Here is a 24,481-nt window from a genome sequence, read left to right on the forward strand (position 1 = left end):
GAAGTTTTGAAAACCAGTGAAGTCGAGCAGTGGCACAAAAGTTTCAAGAAAATTAAAACAGAAATTTTTGTGGAAACCTTGCATGGTTGTACTAATGATGCAATCAGATAAAACAAAGCAAAAAGCATTATTTCCACAAATTTTGTGTGAACTTTCAAGTACAATGTACCATTTTCATCCCTGCATTTGAGAGATCAGCATTTGATAAGAATATTAATCATTCTTCATTTGGTTATGGGTGTCTCTTGAAAGCACCTTGCAGGCAATGATGCACATTTTAATGAAAATATCAGCCCGTTGTTACTTAATCAAGAGTGGATAGAGCTATGTAGTCAATATAAGTCTATCCTCTGGATATCTTGATCTGTTTTTTTTTTGTTCTTTAACCTTGGAAAGTAATTATTGATCTGGTATAATATCAGTGATTTATACAAAAGAGTGTTTTCATGTGACGTCACGGCGGCCATGTTGGTGTTCCTAAACAGTGGAACGGCAGCCATGTTGGTGTACCCAAGTAATCCTCTGGGAATTGAGCTCTATTATCGTGCAAACATTTTCTTTTGTTTCGGTGGAAAAACAAGGTTACTGATCATGTGAGTGGAAACACTCTATACAATACAATACACACTTAATTGACCACTGCCCATAGTGGCTTTTCGGGGCTTATGAAACACAATGAGCGAAATTACAGAATGCAGTAACAATTTAAAGAATCCCAACTGGCCAGAGTCAAACCAGTTCGCTATTTACAAGTGTGGCCGAGAAGTTGAACCAGGGACTACCAGGAAGAAATTCAACGAGTGGTCATAATGAGTCTTAAACCCGGGAACTCCTTGCAAGCATCCTAACCAATAGGCCGCACTGCCTCCTGCAAGGATTTATCTATTATAGAACAATTTGAAATAGAACATCATTCAGTATTTGCCTTGTACTTCAGGATGATGACCAGCGACAACTAACCTTGGAGGAGAGGATAATCAAGAAAACTCTGATAAGACGCAAAGAGGCAGATGCAAAGAGACGGAAGTTATGGGCTTTAATAGTCAGGAAGGAGATACCAAGGGTACTGTCTGCTATGTTTTTCTTTCATTGAGTTTTACAGTGACGTAAAGTTTTGGTTGATACCCATGTGACCAGAGGTACTACTTGTAGATAGTTTTTTCCTTTGATCATGTGGGAAGATCCCTGGTTGGGAAGCTAGTGTCCTGGATTTGAATTTTAACATGTTCAGTGGTTTTTCTTCCATCTAAGTTTTTGTGACAAGTGTCTTCTGTTCTTCTGTATGCAGGGGCACATGACTAGGTTGTCAGGGTTTGTCATAGGAGCAGTTTCCATCTCGGAACTACCAAGAGTGGAAATTCTTAAATGTGACGAGTACCCAATCTCCATTAAGGGGCGTGGTCATTAAGTAAGGGCTGAAATAAAAGGGTCTGTGCTGTAACAACTGTTAGCATATCTTCTCCTTTATCGTCATCGTGGATGTACTGAGCTATTGTTTTAATTTCTTAGGCTCACAGGCAAAAGTGCTCTGCTAGAAACAATATGCTTACAAACTGTAAAAAGGTAAGTTTTGATGGAGATAAGGAAGCGAAGGCTAGATTGACCGAGGGAATGTTTTACTGACCATAATAGTTCTATACAATGTGTATGTACATTATAGTAAAAAGATACAACATTGATCAACTTGTTGATACTGTGTACTTCTCGCTTCTATCCTTTTATACTACACCCAACAGTTGAACAAAATGTATTGATTTAATTCCTGTCTACAGCTGGCTCAGCTGTGCTCAAAAGAGATGCGTAAGGAAGCTCAGAGATCTCAAAAGGTCACTCAACAAACTGCTCCAAAAGCAAGAAGGCTCTCTAGAGAGGTGTAGTTTCATTGGTTTTAGTTAAGACCTTGGTCTTTTTTTTTTCTTAAAAATAATATTTGTGTCTGACTGGACTAGTGCTTATCTAGAAGTTTGTTTATTAGATGTTAGTATACTGGAAGAAGTATGAAAAGGTGGAGAAAGAACACAGAAAAAGAGCAGAAAAAGAGGCTATGGAACAGCGCAAACTGGATGATGAATTTCGAGAGGTAAGATCCAACTGAATGGATAAAATTGCTATTGACTGGGTGCCAGTGGGACTGATATGTACAGTGTACTTCCAAACTGACCCATTTTCTCATACGTCATGGTTATCTTTTTGAAAGTTGATATTGATTTTATAAACCAATGATGATGATGATGATGATGATAAAAATACTTATTGCTAGAATTCTGAAAAAGGTACCGTAAACGTCCATGTATAAGCCGCATCCGTAGATAAGCCGCACCCCGAATTTAGAAGCGCAGATTTTGGAAAAAAATGTAATACAAGAAAGTTTGAAGTTCCAGTAATGTTCTATTGCTATAAACCAACAAGGACAAACAATCAAGGTTTCACCATAAAGTTGAAATTCCTTCGATATTGAAACAAAACGAATGAGTGCTTAGTAGAGCTTTAAATGTGGGGAGGAGTCTGGGCCAGGGCCTGGGTGTCATGACCACATCTATAAAGTTGTACCCGCAATAGGCGAAAAAATTCATGCAGAACAGGAGCTTGATAATGCAGTCGACAAATTTGCCGAGAAGGTGGTCAAGGACAACGAAACAGTCGGCCATTTACCTTGCGAGTATTCGCGAATTTTGTGGTATTTTATCGCACGTGGCGGAAAGATATGCGTGGAAGTGAATGGCCAAAGAAGTCACTGCAAACAGCTGTGCGGAGGAATGGAGATTCCTTGTAGGTTGGTGTTTACCTGTTCGAGTAAAGCGAAAATTAAGCGCTTGAAAGAACTCTTGGAGAGCAAGATTCGCTGATAAACACTCGAAGACACAAACGGCTCCTTTAGGAACCACCACTCATTAAAAAGTCAATGAACAACAGCAACATGCTTACAGTTTCTTTTATGTTTCTTTATTGAGATCTTAAGAAGTTGTATGAATATTAATTAGGTTTTTTAAAACTCCAAACACAGATATATCCATGGATAAGCCGCACCCTTGATTTATGGCTTCAATTTTGTGAAAAAAAGTGCGGCTTATACATGGACATTTACGGTACTGGAACATTGAAGGTGTGCTTGAACTGAAGATGGTTTTGGGCAACTTGTTGCACTCTTGCTTCAAAAACGTGGTACACAAGACAAGTGACTGGCTTGTCAATGTTAGTGGTACTATGATAAAAAAATCACTTCCGTTCACTTAGTCTTTAGTTAAGTAACATTGTTTTGAAATCCAAAGAGAAAAAGATTTGATTTTTTTTAATCATAGCTCTGTACCACTTTAACAGTAGCAATGCTACCAGTAGTGATGATGTTAATTTTTCAGAAATCATGGGAAGTTAGAATCTTCACCATCACACCAGCCCTGTGATGTATTCTTCCTTGCTTCCATAATAACATGCAAGGTGTTTTGTTTAGAAATATTCACCAACCTGCTGATTTTTCAGGTGCGAAGACAGCAGCGGAAACTGAATTTCTTAATCACTCAGACAGAGTTGTATGCTCATTTTATGAGCAAAAAATTGAAGGGTCAGTAAATGTTTTCCCACTCGTAAAATGTCTTGCAGATACATGTAATTTTGTCCAGACAGGCAAGTGATTAGATGTACACAGATTTCAAGAAGTGTCACAGAGGTCCTCGTGCTCCTCTCCCGAATTTCAACTTAACTCCTGTCTCAGAATACAGACAATATTAGTAACCTCTCCAGAAGTTCATGACCTTGAAGCGTTTCACTCTGGTTCAGAGCTGGGGTTTTTTTTAGTTTAAAAATGTCCTTATTTGGATGTAACGTAGCTCGTGCATTTTCCTGCACATGCAGCTTCGATGTTATTTTCGTCCATATTTGGGCATAAAATTGGTGTCCTAAAATCCCTGGCTTTGTTCCAAGATTTTTTCTTATCCTGAAACCTTATAAAACAAGCTTAAAATGGCTCAGAAAAAAATCACATAATTTGCGTTATTTATCGCATAATTGGCCTTTCTAATCACATAATCTACCCTGCAAATTTTGCATAATTTGCATTTTTCATTCCACTCTATCAGAAGGCCTGCTTCTGTTATTGCTAGAAATAGGTAGCAAAGGCTTAGACTTAAGGGACACTTTGTGTTGGATGTCGAAATTGGGCCTGCATATAATTACTTGCATTTGTGGAAGTAAGTGATTAATTGGAGCAGCTAGAATAATAATATTACAAGGAATGTAGAATTAACATTTCCCTGCGGTTGTTATTGTATTAAGGGGCACAACCTGATGATGGAACTCAAGAGATTCTGAGAAAATTAGATGAACCGTCAGCAAAACAGAATGTTAAGGCTGTGCAAGGAGGAGTGTTAATAGACATGGAGAATTCTGATACATATGGTAAGACATGCGCACACTTTCTTGCATCTTTATAAATACCTTATAGGAAATTAACGCTCCATGAAATTAACGCGAATCGTTAAAATTCGCGTTAATTTAAGTCGCGTTAATTTTGTTGAGCGTTAATTTCCGCGGCGTTAATTAAGTGCAGCGTTAATTTCTGCGCTCTTAATTTCCAGTATCTTAATCCCAATTTTGGAAACTGTCCAGACATTCTTGACACCTAAAAAACATTAACTACAAGCTTTCTTTCTTTCCATTTACCCTTAGTTTTTCATCTTTCACTAAAGCTAGGGCAAGAGTTTACAATATTTCGAGTTCATCTTCATCGTTGTCGCTATCAGAAGTGATGTCATTATCTTCTCTTTTGATTTCACGTATTTAATCGCGTTAATTTCCTTTATTATGAAATTGTACCTCCTCTTTCGCGTTAATTTTCTTTATTCGAAAGTCGTTTTCCATTAAATTCGCGTTAATTTAAGTCGCGTTAATTTAAGTCGCGTTAATTTCCAATACCTTAATTTCATGGAGCGTTAATTTCCTATAATAAGGTAGAGTCTGTTTGTTTGGATCATAATCATGATGTACCTATTTTAAAGGCATAATAGATTTGAAATGTGTACAATAGTTCAGTAAATACATATATTGTCAAAGAAACTAGCATGTAATCCAGCAAGACAAGTTTTTTAAAAAAAAATCTAGTGTTGTTAGGCATCTACTTAACATGAGAATAAATTATTGCTCAACTTGGTATTTTCTATGGTCAAATTGGGTTCTGTACAAATCTTATACCCCGTAATATTAGGATAAAATGACTGACATTGTTATGGTCTGCTAATTGATGCAGATGCCAATGAAATGAAATCACAAGCATTATTAAATGCCCAGAGAGCATGCCAAGATCAAGAAGCATGGGTATGTACAAAGAGTGAACATTACATTTGCTGCATAAAGGCCAATTTTTTATTGCTACATGTATATTGTATACTTTCTAGAATATAGCACTTTATATAATAACCCAAGTTATTCTTGCATTTTGATTGGTTCTTGCCTATGATCTATAAGAGGACAGATGCATGATTGACGTCACCATCAGCTTTTAAGTTTAATTCTTTATGATATAAAACAAACAGATTTCATGTTGCCTTGCATCTGTTCAGTAATACATCACAGAAGATGTCAAAATGTGTTAAGGACATCAGTGACACACTAGGCTATCGCCCCGTGTGTCACTTTTTTGTTCTTACCACATTTTGATGTCATCTGTGATCTATTACTGAACAGATGCATGGCAACATGGAATCTATTTGTTAGGTGGATGCATGAAAGAATGATTTTTCTCAAATAAGGGCCATGCTTCAAGATGCTCTGGCTTTAGGGTCAAGACTGTTTATGCGCACAAACTAGGTTTTGTTTTTAACAATAGTGAACAATAATAAAATTCGTGCAAATATGTCCATCTTGTCCTGCACTGTTCAAATCACTGACTTTAAGGTTTTGAGTGTCATGATTTAAAGATCTCTACAGGTCTGAACCCAGGATGTGAAGTTGAAGATGTGATTTTTCTATGAAAACATTTTTATTTTCACTTCTTGCTCTACTCTATTGTCCCTAGACAAGGGAGTTTGACAGTAGCTACCAACAGGAAACAGGGAAGAAGAAGCCAATGTCACAAGCATCTTGTAAGTCTGTATAATAGATGTAGAGTATATTACTTGAATGTCGCTAAGTTCTGTATGGATGTACTTCAAGTGCAGTACAAAAAGGAGTAGGAAAAGAAACACAGTCAAACATGACAAGCTGAAAAACCGCAACTGGCAGAAGAGAACCAGGCCCCAGTTGGTCAATGGCTGGATAACTTTATACAATGGATAAGTCACATTCCAGAGCAGAGTATTCTCTTCTTTCATTACACCTTGTTTACCCCCCAAAAATTTGCATCTATATAGGCATTGCTTTCAATTTCTCTTGGGAAATCTTTATGGCCCAGGAGAAATTGCAAACAATGATTATGCAAAATTTTGGGGGTATACAAGATGTATTATGGGATTTGAGAAAATAGTGTATAAAATAATGATATTATACTTCATATTAACGTTTGGGTGAAGTTATTGTACATGCCTTTACTTAGATGTGCTTAGAGTGAGCATATTCACAGTTATGTGGAGAATAAACATGTACTGTAAAATGACATACATGTACCAACTTATCCATTGCAGAAAGTTACCCGGTATTTGAAGACCTGGGACCAGTTGGCTGTTTATAGAGTGAAATGGAGTTTACATGTAATTTGGGACCATTGAAGACCAATCAAAGCAGTGGTCTGAGTGGGATTATAACCTACGGCACCCATACTTAAATGTAACTCTCTATCCAGTGGACCTTGCTTCCTCCTGGTTTTGTTGAAAGTGAAATATGTGATTCATGGAAAACCATGGGCAAAACAGCCAGAAACAAAGTCACTGAATTTGTGTTAAGTGTGAGAAAAAGCAAAAATCCAATGCGCGGATGTTTTCAAATCACCCAATGTGTGTTTGGGGTGGGTGGTAGGGGGGCAGGGGAATAATTTTAGGTCATGGAAAACTTGGAAATGCTCTTGTAAGAGGCCATGCAAAGTTCATGTTTTTCAAAAACTCAATTGATTGTGAGGACATGACAGTGAGAGATGTTTATAGATAATTAGAACAATTTGGGTTTTTGTCTGTATAGTTGATCAGAGTTACAGCCTGGCAAATCCCATGATAAACATGAAACAAGCACACCCTCAACCAACAGTCTTTGAAGGGGAGCTTAAGTCATATCAGCTGAAGGTAAAGTGATGTGCTTCTCTAATCTCTAAAGGATATTTAAGCAATAGACCACAAGTTTCTATGGTTTATAGGCTGATAAACCACGTGGGATGTTGGTAGAACACAAGAAAAATTCGTAAATCACGAGCTGCAGGCGAGTGATTTACAAATTCTTCGAGTGTTCTTCCAACATTTCAAGTGGTTTATCATGCCTATAAACCATAGAAACCTGTGGTCTATTGCTTTTATATAATAATTCAGAAGATGCGCGGTTTTTCCATGAGTTTACTGGCACAATAAAACATAGCTGATTGACCAATCAGAGCGCGCACATTGATTTTGTTATTATATAATTTGTAATATATGACAATACTAGTAAACTACAAGGCAATGTTTACATTTAAAGTGTGGAAATAAATGTATAAGCAACATTTTTGTGCTTAGTGGCTGTAAGGCTTATAGCCAGTAACACACTACCAATGTCAACAGTTGTGTAAGTCCATAAGTTAGTAAGACCTCGCAAACCACAATGTCAGATAGACCTACCGTACACTTGTCCCTGAGTATTGGCACACTACAAAACCTCCCAAGATAAGTTCGAAAAATATTCAAAGCATTCATTGTCAATTTCGATTACAAATAACATTTCAACAATCGAGGTGGACAATGTTAATCGGTTTAAAGTTCATTACCAGTAACCACATGTCAGTGGAGGGATTTGGAGGTAATACATGTTGATTTGATTCCTGTTAAGGAGGTTCAGGACAAAATAATAATCTCTTTAGCAAAAAATTTAATTTTGAAAGAGTGCATTCTGATTTATTGTTGATTAAGGAGCTGGTAATTTCAAGCTTTATTAATTCGTAAAAATGTTTATATATTTTATTTGTAAATGACTGTGGCATGAACGTAAAATTAAGTGTGCATTTTGCCACATAACCTGCATAATTTTATACATGTAAGGTTGCAATTTTTTCGGAGTTGTGATAGGAGTGTGATTATATTGAATGAATTTGGGCTCCTTGAGGACTTTATCATTGCTTCACAGGGAAGTAATTTATTTTAATATTAGCTTTGCAAGGGTCTTGATACAGTTAACCATGGATTGATGATGATCATCATTATTTTATTTGTTTTATTTCAGGGAATGAACTGGCTAATTAACTTGTATGAACAGGTACATTTGTATTATTACTATTTTTTAAACTTTGTATTGCTCACTGTTATTGTGCATGGCAAAAACAGAGGATTTGGCTAAATTCTGCCAAATCCGCCACATTGACTGAGTGTCACCGTCTTGGTGAATTTTGCAGAATCCACCATTTTTGCCAAATCAGCTGCTTCCGTTGGGCCCCAAAGGCCAGCTCATTGCATTTTGATTGTTTAAAGAAAACGACAAAACACTTGAAATTGAGACTTCTGTCATCTTCAGTTGATTAATGTACAAAGCGTTAAGTTGAATTTATAAGTACGGAAAAAGTGCTAATTATGCCAGTAGCAACGGAATGTACATAAAACGTGACAATGTGCACTCATGGCGAAATTTCACCAAATCCGCCATGTTGGCTGAGCTGTTGCCCTTTGTCAAAATTTAGCTGAATCTGCCGTGGTGGGGGTTAGGGTTACTGCTGGCGAAAGATCCACTTTTATAAGCAAATCCACTTTTATTGACATTGCCTGCATTTCTGGACATATTTTATCGTGTGTGCCCTGATCCACTACATTGTATAATTGAGTTTTTTCATTGTTGTTGTGGTCTTGTAGGGAATCAATGGTATTCTTGCTGATGAGATGGGTTTAGGAAAGACTGTGCAGTCCATTGCCTTCCTTTCTTATTTGGCAGAGGTGAAGCGTAAAATAATATTTTATTATTGTAAATTAATAATGATGATCAGATTTAAAAGTATGGTATTAATAATAAATCATTGAAAATTATGAAATTTTATGTGGACTTTTAGATGCAAGACCTGAAAAGTAGTTAAAAAATAGGCTTTTAGGATCTTGAAAGTTCTCGATTTCTCACTGAATGAGATCCTGAATACTGATGGCTTGGGATTTAAGGTTGGCGCTAGTGAGTGCAAAATTTTGTTCTGCACACTGAGAAAAACTGTTCGGAAGTGATTTCAGAATGTGTTAAGACACTCATGAATGTAGATGCCTAAGACACAAGCTTTGTGAAAAACATTTTTGCCTGGTCAGACTTCCATTCCTTCAATTTTCATGTTAAAAAGTCAGTAAAAGTCAATGAAGATTCCTTCCACAATACTGATGTGTTCTAAGTTGTTTCATTGGTCAGTCCTTTACATGTTAAGGACTACTTCTGATGATGGCAGTTCTCGTTGTTACATAATTAATAATAATTGTGCTGGCCATTTCTTCTCTCTACAGACTCACAAAATTTGGGGTCCTTTCTTGGTTGTTGCTCCTGCATCCACCTTGCACAATTGGCAACAAGAAGTCAGTCGATTTGTGCCAAGGTTTAAGGTGTGGTTGTTTTGTTGTTTGTTATTTTAATACTATTGGTGTAAAAGTGAATAGGGTTTGGAGTATATATGCTATTTTTCTCACCGTGCATTCTCAGAACTGAAAACTCGTACTGGTTGAACTCATACTCTAATATAAAGGTATTTTGAAAAAGGAACTTTGCAGAAGGAATTTTTAAATTTTCTCTCCAGGTTTTGCCGTACTGGGGTAATCAGGGTGACAGAAAATCCCTTAGAAAGTATTGGACTCAGGTTGGATTATTGTTGAATTATTAATATTTTAGTAATATTTTAGTCTTAATTATGAGTTGTGTCATGAAGTACATGTACAGAATAATATATATAAAAGTCATTTCAAGTGCAAGAGAATGTTGAATCTAGAAGTGACTTAACATTCTCTCCACAGTTCAATTATGTAGCTTTCATATACATGTAATCCTAGATATACATGTACTTCACGTATTTCCATTAAACATGGGTTTATCATGAACTAACAAAGTGACCAGATTCCAGTTAGCTTGATAGTTGAAGTGGTAGTGTACAGCACCAGTAACACAGAAGTTGTTGGTTCAACTCCTGTTCAAGTGTGATATTCCAAGCTTTCAATTTCACTGCTGCTAATTATGATTATAAACAATCTGGTAATATATTATGTCCTTGACTGAATGTTTTCTGATGACCTAAGGCAGTACACATAAAATGTAAATGGTTCTTTACTGTTTTAAAGCCGTAATTGAAATTGCGACCATACAGTTGCATTTGTGACTGAATTTTTTCCCTTTGTGACTTGTTTTCACCTTCACTCTTTCGAAACTAAAGGGTTAGCAGCTGCCACTTTGCTGCTTCTTTTTGCTAAAAGAAATAATTTAAAAGAAATGACAAAATTATTTTGTTTCTTCACCTTGAATTTTCTTTCAATCTGAAGATAGTGTAATTGTAGCATAATTTAGCTGCGACATTACGTGCACAACTCTGTTCCTCTAGTATGCAGTTCTTACCCCTCCGATCATTCGCCATTTTTAGCAGTTTCTTTACACACAAGTATTCCAGTCTCTTACTTTGTTTTAATAAACCACTGACAACACAATGCCACGCAACGATTTTGCGACCAAAATTTGTGAAATTGCAACTAAATTTTCGTATCTTGTCACAAAATTGCCACTGGATTGTTTTTGTTAATTTCATTGAAGCCCTGCTAGGTCTTGTAACTGTGATGATCAGGTCAAGAATTTGTTCCTTTGATTCCAGTTGCTTTCATTAGATCATCTGTTGGAAAATACTTGCAACTGCATCTTCTTTCCAATGTAGTGTGGCCAAGTGGTTAGGCCGAGTGGTTAGGGCGCTTGCCTTGAGATCCGGAGATCCCGGGTTCAAGACCCGCTCTGACCACTCGTTGAATTTGTTCCTGGTAGTCCCTGGTTCAACTTCCCAGCTGCACTTGTAAATAGCCAACTGGTTTGCCTCCGGCCAGTTGGGATTCTTAACGGTTGTTGTTGGTCTGTTTCGTTGTTTCGTGGTGTTACATTGGCCCTGAAAAGCCCCTATGGGGAGCGGTCAATTAAGTATGTATGTATGTATGTATGTAACATTTTTACTTTCATTTCTTCTTGTTTAGAAACAAGTACAAATCAATGACTATGAGCATGCTCCTTTTCATGTGCTGATAACAAGCTACCAACTTGTAAGTGTATGCTACTTTGATGAGAGGACAACTCTTTCAGATACAACTAATTCAGTGCCAAAGCAAAGAAGATTTGAAGATTATGATGGGTGTCAGGGTGGAACATCCTATGTGAAGATCGGTGGTTCAGGCATAGCCTTTCACATTTGAGTTACACAGTATTTCAGGGCACAAGATAGATTGAAACAGAAAGTGTTTTCTAACATTTAGATATGTTAATGATGAAATGAAATTGGCATAGTGGAGAAAAGACTTTTCCTGCTTAAATGTAGCTTGAGGTTTCATTCCAGCCTTGGTTTCTTATTTTGGGTTGAGTTTATTAGTCCCTACTGTGAAGAAATTTAAGTAGCTTGAGTTTTCTGATGTCTTTATTTTTGGTAATGAATTATTGTGATTTATAGCATTTCCCATTAGTGCGGCTGTTCCAACATAAGGGTTATCATCATTGAATATTGTCTTTCCAGGTTGTTCAAGATGTGCGATATTTTCAGCGTATCAAGTGGCAGTATCTTGTATTGGATGAAGCACAAGCCATCAAAAGCAGCTCCAGGTAAATATAAATGCAAAATTATAGCAATTGAAAATAATATTTTGTATTGTAACATTATAGACGATTTCCACCGTAAAGACGGAGTATAGTGGACTGCAATTCATGCATGTCACCAATAGGTGAACCGGAACTGATGTTTGAAAGGTGGTGGAGCCAGGTGCAACGTTGGTTGTAAGCAGGTGTCCGTAGCAAGCCTACTATCAGCAATCACAAGACATCAGACTGAAGGAATCCAGTTGAATACTTATGGTATACTTACCATAGGAGAAGGACAAGGCATCAAGGCATCACTGGGTACCCTTACTAGAACTCTGAAGTTACCACTTTGATCAGTTTATGGGATGGTTTCTAGTTAGTTGCAACACAAAGGGCATGAAATGTTCCTCATCCTACGTAAACTTAGTGAATTACTTCTTTTTCATTGATTTTCATTTCCACAGTGTACGCTGGAAGATCCTTCTAGGGTTTCTCTGCAGAAACAGGCTTCTTTTGACAGGGACACCTATTCAAAACAGTATGGCAGAGGTTTGTTTCATAAGTTTAACTTCTAGGATCCAAATTGTGTCAAGTTGCCCCTGGTTCTTCAATAAGCTTCCTTATCCTTCACATGAAAATTTCTGGTATAAACTCTAGAGCACCTGTTTGCTTTTTTCCTTTGAATAGCTTGTTTTGTTTTGTTTTGTTTTTTTTGCCTTGTTTTCTAACAAATTCACTCCAGTGGAATTTTGTGATAAGAATACTTTGAAATTCAACAAACATTGTACAGAGTGCTAGTCTGTATTGAACGGAAGAAATAAAAATGGAAAAGGAATTTGTTAATGTTGAATCCACCAGATCTACTTCCTTCAAAATGTGCCAAAGATAACCAACACTTGTGCATCATTAGGTTAAAGTTGTGCTCCAGAATAAGTCATGTGTAACTACATTTATTATCATAGTTGGTCAAGCCTGCTTATCAAGTCTTTTGTAAGTGGTTTTTATCTTACTGGATGGGGAAACCACATTTGCAATCATTATTTCAATGCAGTGTTATGATTTCATTGCTGTGTTATAAGTTATTCCAGCATTTGGGAGAAACCACTAAAGTAAATGCGTCTTACTGACCTAGTTCGAGGTTCATACCTCGTAAAATTATGGATCAACTTTTTTCCAACAGGAAAAAAAGGAGTTAGTAAGATGTTTTTTATATCTCTGTGGTAATCAGCCATGTGGGAAAGGAAACTAGTTGAAGTCAAGCGAAGTTTCAACTGCCACAAAGATTGCTGTGTCAAACTTCGAAAAACGAAATCTTCTTGGCTGTTTCAAATAGTTGCTTGCAAGATTCAAACAGTTTTACAAGTTTATGTACATAACAAAAACAACATGAAAAACTTGCTAGAGAATATTTTATTGAAATTTCAAAATTAGCGGGCTGTACAGGGGCCCGCTGATTTAGCCAATCACTGCATGTGTACCATCTGAGAGATATGATAATTGTCATTAATAGCCTCATAAATATTTTGCCAAAGAAAAAAGGGAGAATAATTATGAGGCACTTTTGTGTGCATGCAAAAACACAGTAAGCCAACTTTTGGCCTCTTAAACCCAAAGACATCTAGAAAAAACACATTTGCGGGCAGGGGGAAATGTTGTGTTGAGAAACGCTTTTGTTGATCCCTAGTGAGCATCATATTGATCACTTTTGTTACTGGTAATCCCGTCCATGCCTCATTTATCCAGTCTTCTCTAATAATTTATAACATGACTTCTGCAGTGGCAATAGAGGGGTGTGCATTTAAGTTCTATTCTCCTACTGGATCATAAAGTGACACCTGAGAAATTCAGGTTGTTTCAATGGGATTCTAACCCATGACCTCTGCAATGCCGGTGCAATGCTCTGCCAACTGAGCTATGAAGCCACACAGTTGGGAGCAGGTCAATTTTTTGGGCTCATTTTTTCCCGTGAACGGACTCAATGAATGAAAGAAATTTATATATTTGAAGTGCAGGTTAAAGACAAACTTTACAAGTGATCCTCATACTTAACTTAACTGTACACATGTAAGTGCAAGGATTACTTCTACATTTCGTCTATAACCCGCGCTTCAGATAATTATACGGTATACATTTCTTTCAGATCATAAATCATTAAACAAAGTGCACCTTTAACTACAAATTAATACAACACCAGTGTTTATCCTTCATGAATTATGATTTCCTTTCCAGTTGTGGGCATTGCTGCATTTTATCATGCCGACTCTTTTTGATTCTCACGAAGAATTTAATGAGTGGTTTTCAAAGGATATAGAAAATCATGCTGAAAATAAGTCTGCAATTGACCAAGGTAAATAACACAAGATTTGAGACAAACCAGTATTGCTCTTTTAGATGGAATCAGCTCAGTTTGCTGGGTTTTTTTTTTACTTCAGATCAACTCTCAAGACTCCATATGATTTTGAAGCCCTTTATGTTGCGGAGAATAAAACGAGATGTTGAAAATGAATTGTCAGAAAAGGTAAATAAATCATGGAGACCTTGTGATCCAGGTTTAGTAAGGCCTGCATTTGCAGTGTCAAAGATGTTTAGAAATTGAATTATAAGGGAGGGCTTTCATCAGTAGCAGAATGGAATTCCAGTCAAAAAGGCTGAGTTGTGTAAAACAGTCATAAAATAAATGAAACCAAGGTTAGTAATCTGACCTATAGGGTCATAGGTCATAGTAAAGGGTATAGTAATCTATACCCTTTGGTATAAGCAAAATTATAAGTTTTGTTAACTCATGTATTCATCTTTTCTTATGTCAGATTGAGATCAAACTTGTGTGTCACTTAACAACACGACAGCGCTGGCTTTATCAAGCTGTGAAAAACAAAATTTCGATTGATGACCTTGTGTACACATCAACATCCTCGTCATCTACCAATGCTACGACCAGCAGTCTCATGAATCTTGTTATGCAGTTTAGAAAGGTAATTATCCAGTTATTTTAGTTGTGATCTGTTTTAACTGCTGATTACCCTGTCATTGTTACGTGTATGTACAATAATTGTTTTGGTTTTTAGGGGTTAATCAGGGCACTTCTTTTCAGCACAATGCTTGATGTCCAGTGGCCGAAGTGTTCATAACAAAGGCCAAACCTTGATACTTCCCTTTCAGAAGCTGCTTTGCTCTCACTAAACTGTATTTAAATACTGATGTGGATTAGTGATGTTTTTATCAAGAAACTTTTGTGATGTATTTTAAGTTTTCAATTGCTTACGTAAGTTCTTATTGTTGGTTCAGAGAATGACCTTATTTCAAATTTTTTGGTTTTTCTGATTGTGTGAATGTTAGGTTTGTAACCATCCAGAGCTGTTTGAGAGGAAAGATGTTCGCTCTCCCATTCATGTAGAAATTCCATCTTTTCATTTGCCCAAACTGATCTACAGAGAAGGTACATTTTAGTTAATAGCAATCACTTTATGAAAGGCTCACTCACATTGCAGGGCACAAGTATTCTAATAAATTGCTTTTGTTATTAGAGCACTTGCTCCCACTTTTTAATAAAATAATAGGGAAACCACTCTTCAAATCAATTCAAATCAAATTGAATGTTTGTACATAATGTATGAAGAGAAGGGAAAACTGTGGCAGGCAGAGTAGAACCTCTTGACGCCATGCATGTCCAATGCATGTCGAATGCTCACCTTGAATGATATGACCTGAAAATGCCGTTTGTCGATCGGTTTAAATTGAGAAATTGTTAACACCAATAAACCCAGTTGTCGACCCGATGGTCAAATGCATCTCATTATAAGATTGATGATCATGTGCCTTTATCCCACGAACTGAGCGACCCAGATGATTCAAAAATTAGTTTCACAACCTGTGTTTATTTCACAATTGCATCTAATTATTTTGAGGCTATTAACATTTGTCCACTCGCCCAACAACTCATCAAGGCAAGCACAGTGGAAGAGATCAGAGATTTTCCTTTTTTTTATAAATGAAACACTACACTAGATTGAAATTAAAATACTCAACCGAATTATTGAAATATAATACAGCTGGAGGCTCACGGACTCACGTACATGAGGCGGCTCTGTAGAACGTTTATTTTAAACCACAATTTTAAATGCTTGGAAGCAATAGGATTCGTTTTCCATGGCAGCAAAATAGATATAAAATCGAAGAGATCAGAGATAGTAACCCTACATTACAAAATTTAATCTTTAAAACGTGGTGAAGAAAACAGATACGTACATGAAAATCTGAGTTTAATGAATTGAGTTCAGGTGATTCGATTTTTTTAGTTCCTTAGGTTAAGAAAAAGCTTTAAAACACTTTAAAGTTCAGGCTCCAGTTGTTCGAAGGGTGGATAGCGCTATTCACTGGATAACTCAATTGGTTTTGCCAGTGTTTATCCGCTGGTGAGTGATTTATCCAGTGGATACATGTAGTATTATCCATCATTTGAACAACCAAGGCCAGTAGCATATCATATCATGTCATATCATATATCTTTATTTACCCTCGGATTTTTAGAGTAGCTTGGGGTAGCTAATTTCTCCGAGCATTTACCCTCCCAACCATGATACATCACAGAAGATAGACCACAACACCGGGAACTACATGCCCTGAGATAATGGCATTTATTTTATTTTTGGTTATCTCAGGAATCTTGGAAACTTCCTTACCAAGTAAAAATAGGTAAGTACAGGTGTTGGAGTGGTAACCTCATATCCTTCTCACCATTATCGGTAAAGGCAACTATTTAAACATTTTTAATTGTTAACAGTCTTCTTTCAACATTTATTGAGAATATCAAATCATGAACAACATCGTCGTAAATGCTTAATTTGCATAATTAGAAGCACAGAAGAAATATAGCCCTTGGACTCCCATGATCTAAAAGTTCATTCTCCTAACTACTTCCATGAATGTCTTAGCTGGCTGGTCATGAGAATTTGATGTTTTATCAGTGTCATATCCTTAAGCTGAATATAATCTTTTTTCTCAATACTTGTCTACCTGACAGTATATTGAAATTTAGAGGTAAATTTACTTACAGATCTTTACAACAGTCGAATACTGCCATTTACAGAGATTAATACAATACAACAATAAAGCACTGGCAATGCACTGCTGAAATATAATTTTCTTTCGGAAATAGAGTAACAACGGAATGCAGAACGATTTCTCCCGTTTAATTGAAGTTTTCTCTCTAAAATTTCACTGCAAAATATGGAGCTAGCGATTCCGAGGACAAAACGTGATCTTGACTCACATAACTTGAGTAATGCAACTTCCTACGATTCAAACCTTGACAAGAATATAATTGCTTCTGTCTGACACACGTCAACAACTACTTAAGTGATATATATAGTGTTTCAACAACAACAAACTGCACAATTCACAAAATTTCACATACTTCCTCCAATCTTCAATATACCATGGAGTGTCATGAATTATTGTAGTTACTGTACCTCGTAAGAAAGGATAACGTCACCTGTAAAATCATTTTGCATGCCAACTTTGGAGATGAGGACCTTACACAACAAGATGTGAGTGTTAAGAAAGGATGGCAGTGGTTCTTTTAAAAGTCGAATTAATGAAGTTCACTCAGTTGTCTGGAAGATCTGATTGCCTCCACAAGGCCTTACATGCACAATGAAAGGCCACAAGTCTGAAAGGCCTGCTTCCTCGCAAAGGAGGTTAAGATTAACTCATTTGGCACATTGGCCCAGACTCCTCCTTTATGCTTTGTCCAGGTGACTGGATGCTTCCTCACTCATTTGTGTTTACTTTAGAATTTTGTACAATCTGATGCATATTGGAACAGAAGAGCATATTCGTCTTTCTTTGTTCGGAGATCACAAGCACCAATCCACAGGTATAGGAGTTTCTTTTTTTCCTTATTTGTATTGTACATGGAATGTGTTCATGAACTTTTTTCTATGCATTTAAATGCAGTTTTACAAAATTTACATTAAAGAACGGAAGTTGCTAATGATCTGTTTGTCAGCAACGAGCACTAAATGTCAGCAGTGCTTGTCACATGACAGCAAACGTTCAGAGGAGATAATCCTTGGTGACCACTTTTGAGTTCAGTTGTCATGCTTTCCCCCTCCTGCACAGCTTAGCAGTGTGATAGATACCTAGATGAATGGCAGCTGTCTGTTTAGAGGCTGCTTGGCTAACTACTACTGGGTATTTCAGCCACCCAATCTTCTCTCCTACATGTATATGAATCTGTACGTTATCCAAGGCACTCAAGTTATAGTTTTAGTGGAAGTTAGGAAGGTGTATTTGTAGTTTTCTATTTGTGCGGTTTGTGGTTTGTAGATGAAGTTTTTGGGGTCAAGTTGTGGATGTTGTTGTGTCTTGGTAGTTGTAGGGTGGTATGTAGTTATTTAGGTAGTAAATATTATTGTTCCAGGAGATAATATATCATTGATTAAGCCTTGTCTTCTTTTTCAGCTGCTGCAAGTAACTGCTTCTCATTTATGAGGTTCATCAATCTATCACCTGCCCAATTGTCGGCCATGATGTTGAAGGGCCTTGTGTACAGGTGAGCTCTGTATGATTCTTCCTGGTTTTGGCAAGTGTGTAATGGACCACTTTGGTTGGTTCCTTTAGTTAGATTGATGAATTGAAATGAAATGAAATGAACGTCTGTTTGAAGTGTGGCTTATAGACGAATGAGAGAAGTGATCCTCGTACTTTTCTGGATAATTTAAGCAATTGGTGCTGTTTATATAGACACCTGACAAATTAAGGTGACTCCAAGGGGGTCGAACCCATGACCTCTGCGATACCGGTGCAATGCTGGTGCAATGCTGGTGCAATGCTGGTGCAATGCTGGTGCAATGCTCTACCAACTGAGGTATGAAGCCACTCAGTTGGGAGCAGGTCAATTTGTTGGTCTCATTTGTTCCCGTGTAGGACTCAATGAATGAAATGAAATGAATGTCTATTTGAACTGCGCGTCATCGACGAATGAGATATGCGCGACGATCAGTTCTCTCGTCCGTTTCTTTAGATTGTAAGAAAAAAATGGGAATCTCAGATCTTGTAAATTTTTGTCCCGGCTTGATGGTTTGCTTCTTGGTTTTCTTTTCAGGTTGTTAGCCCTAGTTTTCATTTTGAAAGAAACTAGCATTCTTCATCACCAACGATTTTGGAGCGAAGGGAAGACTAGAACCAGGCGAGTTTCTTAAGGAGATAAAGAAAGCAGAGAAACAGCTTTAAGGACGGTGCCTACTAATTCAAAAGTGTTTTGCCGCGGTTTTTGAATATGCTTAGGGAAAAGTAGATCTTAACAAGTGTTATTGAAACGCAAAAGGAAAATGGGGGGTAATCACACAGTTTTCAAAGAAAGCTTTAAAATAAAGAGGGTCATAGAAAGCAACGTATGGTGTTCTTTTCCAAATTGAAATTATCTCTGAAAAATGCATGATTCTCTCCCCCTCCCCAGCTGTCTTTTTTGTTAACAAGAGCACTTTATAAGGTGTGCTTTCTCCGCATAGTTTTAAATCGCGCAAAAATATCCCTGTATTAGTAAGCACTCCCCATGGGAAACCCGAGTTTCTGGAGATGCGCTGAACGTATGCGCAGTAACAATAGTAGGCACCGTCCTTAAATCGATGGCTGGAACCACACGCATGTGTGTGCTCAAATACTTTACGACAAGTCATGTCCGTTCAAATGGTGTAAACGAAGGATTTCATAAATAAGCCTTTTTTTTATGGCTCATTGGGTCTGGTCAAGTTAACAGAGACCGCGATTTTCATCAGTCATTTTACCTCCCGAACATTCTAGAAGTGAGCTGCTTTTGTCCTCTCGACTCTTACTTTCTACTTAGAACAGCCTTCCCGTAAAACCCCTGCTTAAAGAGACAGTGTCACGCTGTTTTAGTCAAACTTCAAAACACTAATTTAAGATGTCTTTGCATCAATGAAGACCAAAAAATAATTCTGTAGTTTTGTTGCCAATAACCATGCCTTGAAGTGCACTGAAGCTATTCTTTGTTGTTTGCGGCCAAGGATGGAGAAGATGGAAATGAACTGAAACTTGAAAAAAAACTTTTAGAGACGATGTCTTCAGAAAGCCGCCAAAAGTTAAAATAGGAATAGCTCTTTGTACCATAAATACATTTCATATCTTCTCGGTGTGTTGTCAGAAATGTTGTATGTGCGAGCTAAAGAACCACTGAATTTAGATTTTTACCTAGTTTTCACCTAAAAACATCAAATTTAGCATGACAGCGCCTATTTAAGTTCCCTTGAAAAAAGTCTCCCATTTTGATACGACTTTAAAGAGGAAACAGGGCCTACCCATAAGAGAATTATCGCCTCCTAGACAGTACACCCATAATTTTTTTTGCACATCCTGTCACCGCTTATTGTCACCGTTGGTTATTATGCTGGAAATTTTCCAAAAATTATCCTGTGACGTCATGTTATTTTTAGATTTTGAAAAAAAGATAGTTTTTTTCATATAGTTTTGTCAGTTGTTGGTAGTGGTTCGTTGTGGTCGAGATTTGAGATATATGAACCGAGAAACGATTGTGTTCATCGCTTCGAATTCACGGTGTTCCATCGTCGTCAACAATTCGGGATTTATTTGTATTTCGTCAAAGCTTCACTTCATTGATTTATTAAAACATCATTTGTTCGAGTCAAATATTGTGTGCGATTATCTTAATGCAACGTTTACAACACTTAGGGGTTAGGTTGGTCAATCACTCAGATTTTAGAGTTGTATTTTTTTAACCCATCTCTGTTCCACTGTTTTACACCAGATTCTTGGGTCGGAGAGACTTACTTGTTTGGCCTGATTCCACGACCTCTTTTCCCAATATCCACTCCAGTTCTGTTCTTCAGTCCTTGGTATTCACTGGTTACACGAAGAGAGTCTCGTCTCATTTGACACACAATGTTCAACCCATTCTGGATGACGAAGATCACAAACCACTGAGAGGCAAAACCAAGGAGCAAGCTAGAGGAAAAAGACCTCGGCGTACATCAAGCAGTGCGGTGTCACCCACCTCGCCAACTAAGAAAAGGGAGCCACATCGTAGAAGCAGCCATTCTCATCATACTGCAATATCGCCTACAGGAAAGCTGCCAACCAGTCCACTAAAGCACTCTCCAACGGGACCGTTCTCTCCCACAAAACACTATGGTCACACGTTCTCTCCTCAGATGTCACCGAATCGGCCGCATCAGGGTTTGCAGTTATCCCCCACGCGGATACATCAGCATCACCGGGCACCTCAGGCAGGCGATTTTCAGATGCATGAACACAATACTTCATTGGGACATGTACCACACTTGCACCATTCTTCCAGTCAGGGGTTCGCCTCGTTGCATTCGCCCCCTGGGCATGGCCGGGCATCCCTGCATTCCCCAACAGGGCATGTTTTCTCCCCGTTACACTCGCCCTCTGGACAAATGGCAGCACCAAACCCGACTTATCCAATGCCGTCTTTCTCTCCAACCAGGTAATTGTGCCACTTGCCGGTATGTAAACCCGCTAACATGTGTCTTGAGGAGATGCACCTGCTTTATGAAGGGCAACTAAAGGCCTGTCCAATATTTTACAGAGTGGCCAAATGGTATAAAACATCCTTAAAAATGTCTTATGCAATCCAAAAAAAGCAGAGAATTGTGATCCATTAGATTACCCAGTGTGCTGTGCCGACACGACACCGTATCCATAGATACAACAAAGTTGTAGACTCAGTACGCATGCGCGCTTCTAACATGTTTTGAGTATCTGTCCAAACGTGCAAAACATCGGTCACCGAACACGAGAACTACAGAAATGTTTTACGATGTTTTAGCAAATGTTTAACAGAATCCAATTCATACCCAACATGTTTAAACAGCACAAAACAAGGGGTCAAACGGGAAAATGTTTCGCCACCCAACACTGTTTTTACATGTTTTACTGTAAAACATTTACCGTTTGGACAGGCCTTTAAAGTTTCCCTTCAAGTTAATTTACAACGACAGAACTTGGGTTAGAGTTACATGCACTCTTACATTTAGTTGTTTTTTTGTTTGTCATTTATTTGTTTGAGCGGGTTGAAGTTTTGGCAGCTATTTAGCTGAGGTGGACCTGCTATACCCACCCACCCATACACTCACAGAGGACAGCCACAACACCGGGAACTTCATCCCCTACTCTTCTCGAATAGTGTGTGGGTTCTTTAACTTCCCACAGGGAACTAATGAACATGGAAGATATTTGTGAGACCCGACCCACGGTTTATGGTCCTTATCCGAGAAGACTTGAAAGTCTAACCATTTTCGGATGTAATTACAAAGGCAGCACTTTCTCCTCGGTTATTTAAAGACCCTGAGTGTTGGGCGGGCCGGTGTCGAACTCGCGACCTCCCGCATGGCAGCCCGGTGATCAATCAGTTATTGGTTAAGGTTGCTTTCTATGGTTTCTTGGGTGTCAGAGTTGGAGGGACAATTTGTAATTGTGGGCGTCATGTTTTTGTTGACCCATGTGACATTAAGTTCAAGTATAGGAAACGGTATGAACTCATGACCATTTCGTGATTTATGGAGACGTATGATGTTTTGAAAGTTCTCAAAATTGCACGAGCTGTAGGCGGGTGAAATTTGAAACTTTCAAAACATCACGAGTGACCATAATCAAAAAATACACAAGCAAGTTCACACAATTTCTTATTTATTAGTTACTCAACAAAATTACCCTATCGCTGTGTTTCCTTGGCAACCTAATGGGACTCGATAATCGCTAAACAAGTGCGGCTGACACAGCACTTTTTATGTTTTACGCACACAGTTCGTCAGTGAGTCTTCCTGAGGGATTCCAGCTCAACTGTGCTCCAAGAGCTTTTCCAATAGACAGAACTCTTCAACCCACTCTTCTACCGTCATTCCTGAGTACTTACGTTCCAAAGGTAAGGAGAATGGAGATTATGACGAAAAGCGAACAAACAAGCGGCTTCGTGGAAGGAACTTTTGAAAACCCACTCGTTTGTATTTTACAGAAGTCACTAGCATGCGTAGCAAGCGTTTTCGTGCGGGGAACATGGAAGATTCTCGAAGTTTTGGCCGCGCGAAAAATGGGGCGAGACAAGAAGGGGAAGGAAAGAGAAAAAAACAAACGAGTGGATTTCCCCCTCCCCCTCCCCCACCTTTTGTTCTGTCTCAGTCCATTTTTCGCGCGGTCAAAAAATGTCTCGCTCCATTTTTCGCGCGGCTGAAACATTAAAAATCCACGGAAACACTTGTCACGCAGTCCAAGAAGCCGTACAGTGGGAGTTCCACGCTCGCTTGTTTCAAACAAACTCGTGTGCTTATGCTAAGGAGAAATCATCTGACTTATCTAAGTAAATTAATGATTTTTGCGGTTTTTAGGTGACATCCGGAACAGACGTTTACCGCTGTAGCGATCGTAGTTCAGCCTACGAGATCCAACACCTGCTGCAGGGAGGCTCGGAACTTTGTAGGAACCTCCTGTTGTATGGCACACCAGACCTAAAAGATGTGAAACAGGCTAAACAACATCTGTTTCCGGTTCCACTTGGAGGGCTGGAGGGTGCCACGCCACAGACGGGATGGACATTTGTGCAAATCCCAGGTATGTTGAGTTTAAACACGAAGACGCACAATTGGGAAGACCTTAGACAGCAATGGCCAGAACCAGGTTGCTGACCAGCGGTTTTCGTTAAAACAATGGTTTGCTCAGTCTCGCGGGCTCAAAAAACCTGGTTGTGGTCATTGTTATTTAAGGTTTTTCGCACAAATTGATGGTTTTCATCTGACGTCACGGCGGCCATGTTGGTTTACAGAACAATGCAGTAAAATGTCTTTTGGGAATTTCACTCTATTATTCTGCAAAACGTGCGGGGCCATTTTCTATTGTTTTGTACACTAAGGCCCGGTTCAAACGTCGAACTTCACATGTACCGAATCTAATAACATGAGAAAAATCTATTGTTTTCGCTCATTTGCATTAGATTCGGCACATGTGAAGTTCGACGTTTGAACCAGGCCTAAGATGGCCGTCTCATCACGTGGATGCAAACAAAGAATAAAACGAGTTGCACCGCCTCAATTTAACCCTCATGGCATGGCTTTTATCGGTCATAATAAACAGGGACGAAACTCGCAAAGAACTTTTTCTATGGCAAGAAAGATGATTCATGATCAGTGGTTGAATTTCACCTTCCAACCACGTGCATGCAAGAAGTAGCTTTAATTTAGTTACAAACGAAGAACAAACAAATGGATCGCACCGATCGCCTTTGGGATTTTTTTTTTCAAAATTTTCACAAGTGCTCTCCCTGTATGCGTTTTTTTTTGTAGACAAGATGATTCTTGTATACTTCCCCTACCTCACCTCTATTGTGCATCTTCGTGTTAGAAGGCTGGTGGCCTCGGAACTCTCCTTCCGAGATCTTGCTTTTGCACGGAGATGTACAAGTTAATAGGGCTTTCTTCTTGGTTTGCAAAGAGCATGCTTATAGGCTTGAAGCTCGTCTGTGGAAAACCGATTTATTTTTGGTGGTCTTTCCTCGGCGGGCGGGAAGAGGTTTAACTGCTCGGCCCCAGTTCAAAGGGTGGAGAGCGCTGCCCATTGG

General features: G+C 38.3%; 1 protein-coding gene and 1 non-coding gene across 2 annotated transcripts in view; one reads left to right on the plus strand and one right to left on the minus strand.

The window, feature by feature from the left end:
• LOC138025939 (chromatin-remodeling ATPase INO80-like) overlaps positions 1-24,481 on the plus strand; it is a 37,714-nt gene that overhangs the window by 6,906 nt on the left and 6,327 nt on the right. Inside the window, exons 8-34 of the mRNA XM_068873082.1 lie at positions 938-1,063; positions 1,510-1,563; positions 1,773-1,871; positions 1,976-2,080; positions 3,478-3,559; positions 4,270-4,392; positions 5,240-5,307; positions 6,008-6,074; positions 7,102-7,202; positions 8,326-8,358; positions 8,946-9,026; positions 9,570-9,665; positions 9,857-9,916; positions 11,280-11,345; positions 11,810-11,895; positions 12,336-12,420; positions 14,101-14,218; positions 14,304-14,389; positions 14,679-14,843; positions 15,208-15,307; positions 16,530-16,563; positions 17,664-17,746; positions 18,334-18,424; positions 18,977-19,060; positions 20,657-21,358; positions 22,678-22,795; positions 23,256-23,478. Coding sequence (XP_068729183.1) covers positions 938-1,063; positions 1,510-1,563; positions 1,773-1,871; positions 1,976-2,080; positions 3,478-3,559; positions 4,270-4,392; positions 5,240-5,307; positions 6,008-6,074; positions 7,102-7,202; positions 8,326-8,358; positions 8,946-9,026; positions 9,570-9,665; positions 9,857-9,916; positions 11,280-11,345; positions 11,810-11,895; positions 12,336-12,420; positions 14,101-14,218; positions 14,304-14,389; positions 14,679-14,843; positions 15,208-15,307; positions 16,530-16,563; positions 17,664-17,746; positions 18,334-18,424; positions 18,977-19,060; positions 20,657-21,358; positions 22,678-22,795; positions 23,256-23,478 — 3,136 coding nt within the window. The remainder of the gene's footprint in view (positions 1-937; positions 1,064-1,509; positions 1,564-1,772; positions 1,872-1,975; positions 2,081-3,477; positions 3,560-4,269; positions 4,393-5,239; positions 5,308-6,007; positions 6,075-7,101; positions 7,203-8,325; positions 8,359-8,945; positions 9,027-9,569; positions 9,666-9,856; positions 9,917-11,279; positions 11,346-11,809; positions 11,896-12,335; positions 12,421-14,100; positions 14,219-14,303; positions 14,390-14,678; positions 14,844-15,207; positions 15,308-16,529; positions 16,564-17,663; positions 17,747-18,333; positions 18,425-18,976; positions 19,061-20,656; positions 21,359-22,677; positions 22,796-23,255; positions 23,479-24,481) is intronic.
• Trnaa-ggc (transfer RNA alanine (anticodon GGC)) lies at positions 13,721-13,796 on the minus strand. Its single transcript has one exon. It is a non-coding gene; the product is annotated as a tRNA-Ala (tRNA).

The sequence above is a fragment of the Montipora capricornis genome, chromosome 12, assembly GCF_036669925.1.
Source record: "Montipora capricornis isolate CH-2021 chromosome 12, ASM3666992v2, whole genome shotgun sequence".
Classification (NCBI taxonomy): domain Eukaryota; kingdom Metazoa; phylum Cnidaria; class Anthozoa; order Scleractinia; family Acroporidae; genus Montipora; species Montipora capricornis.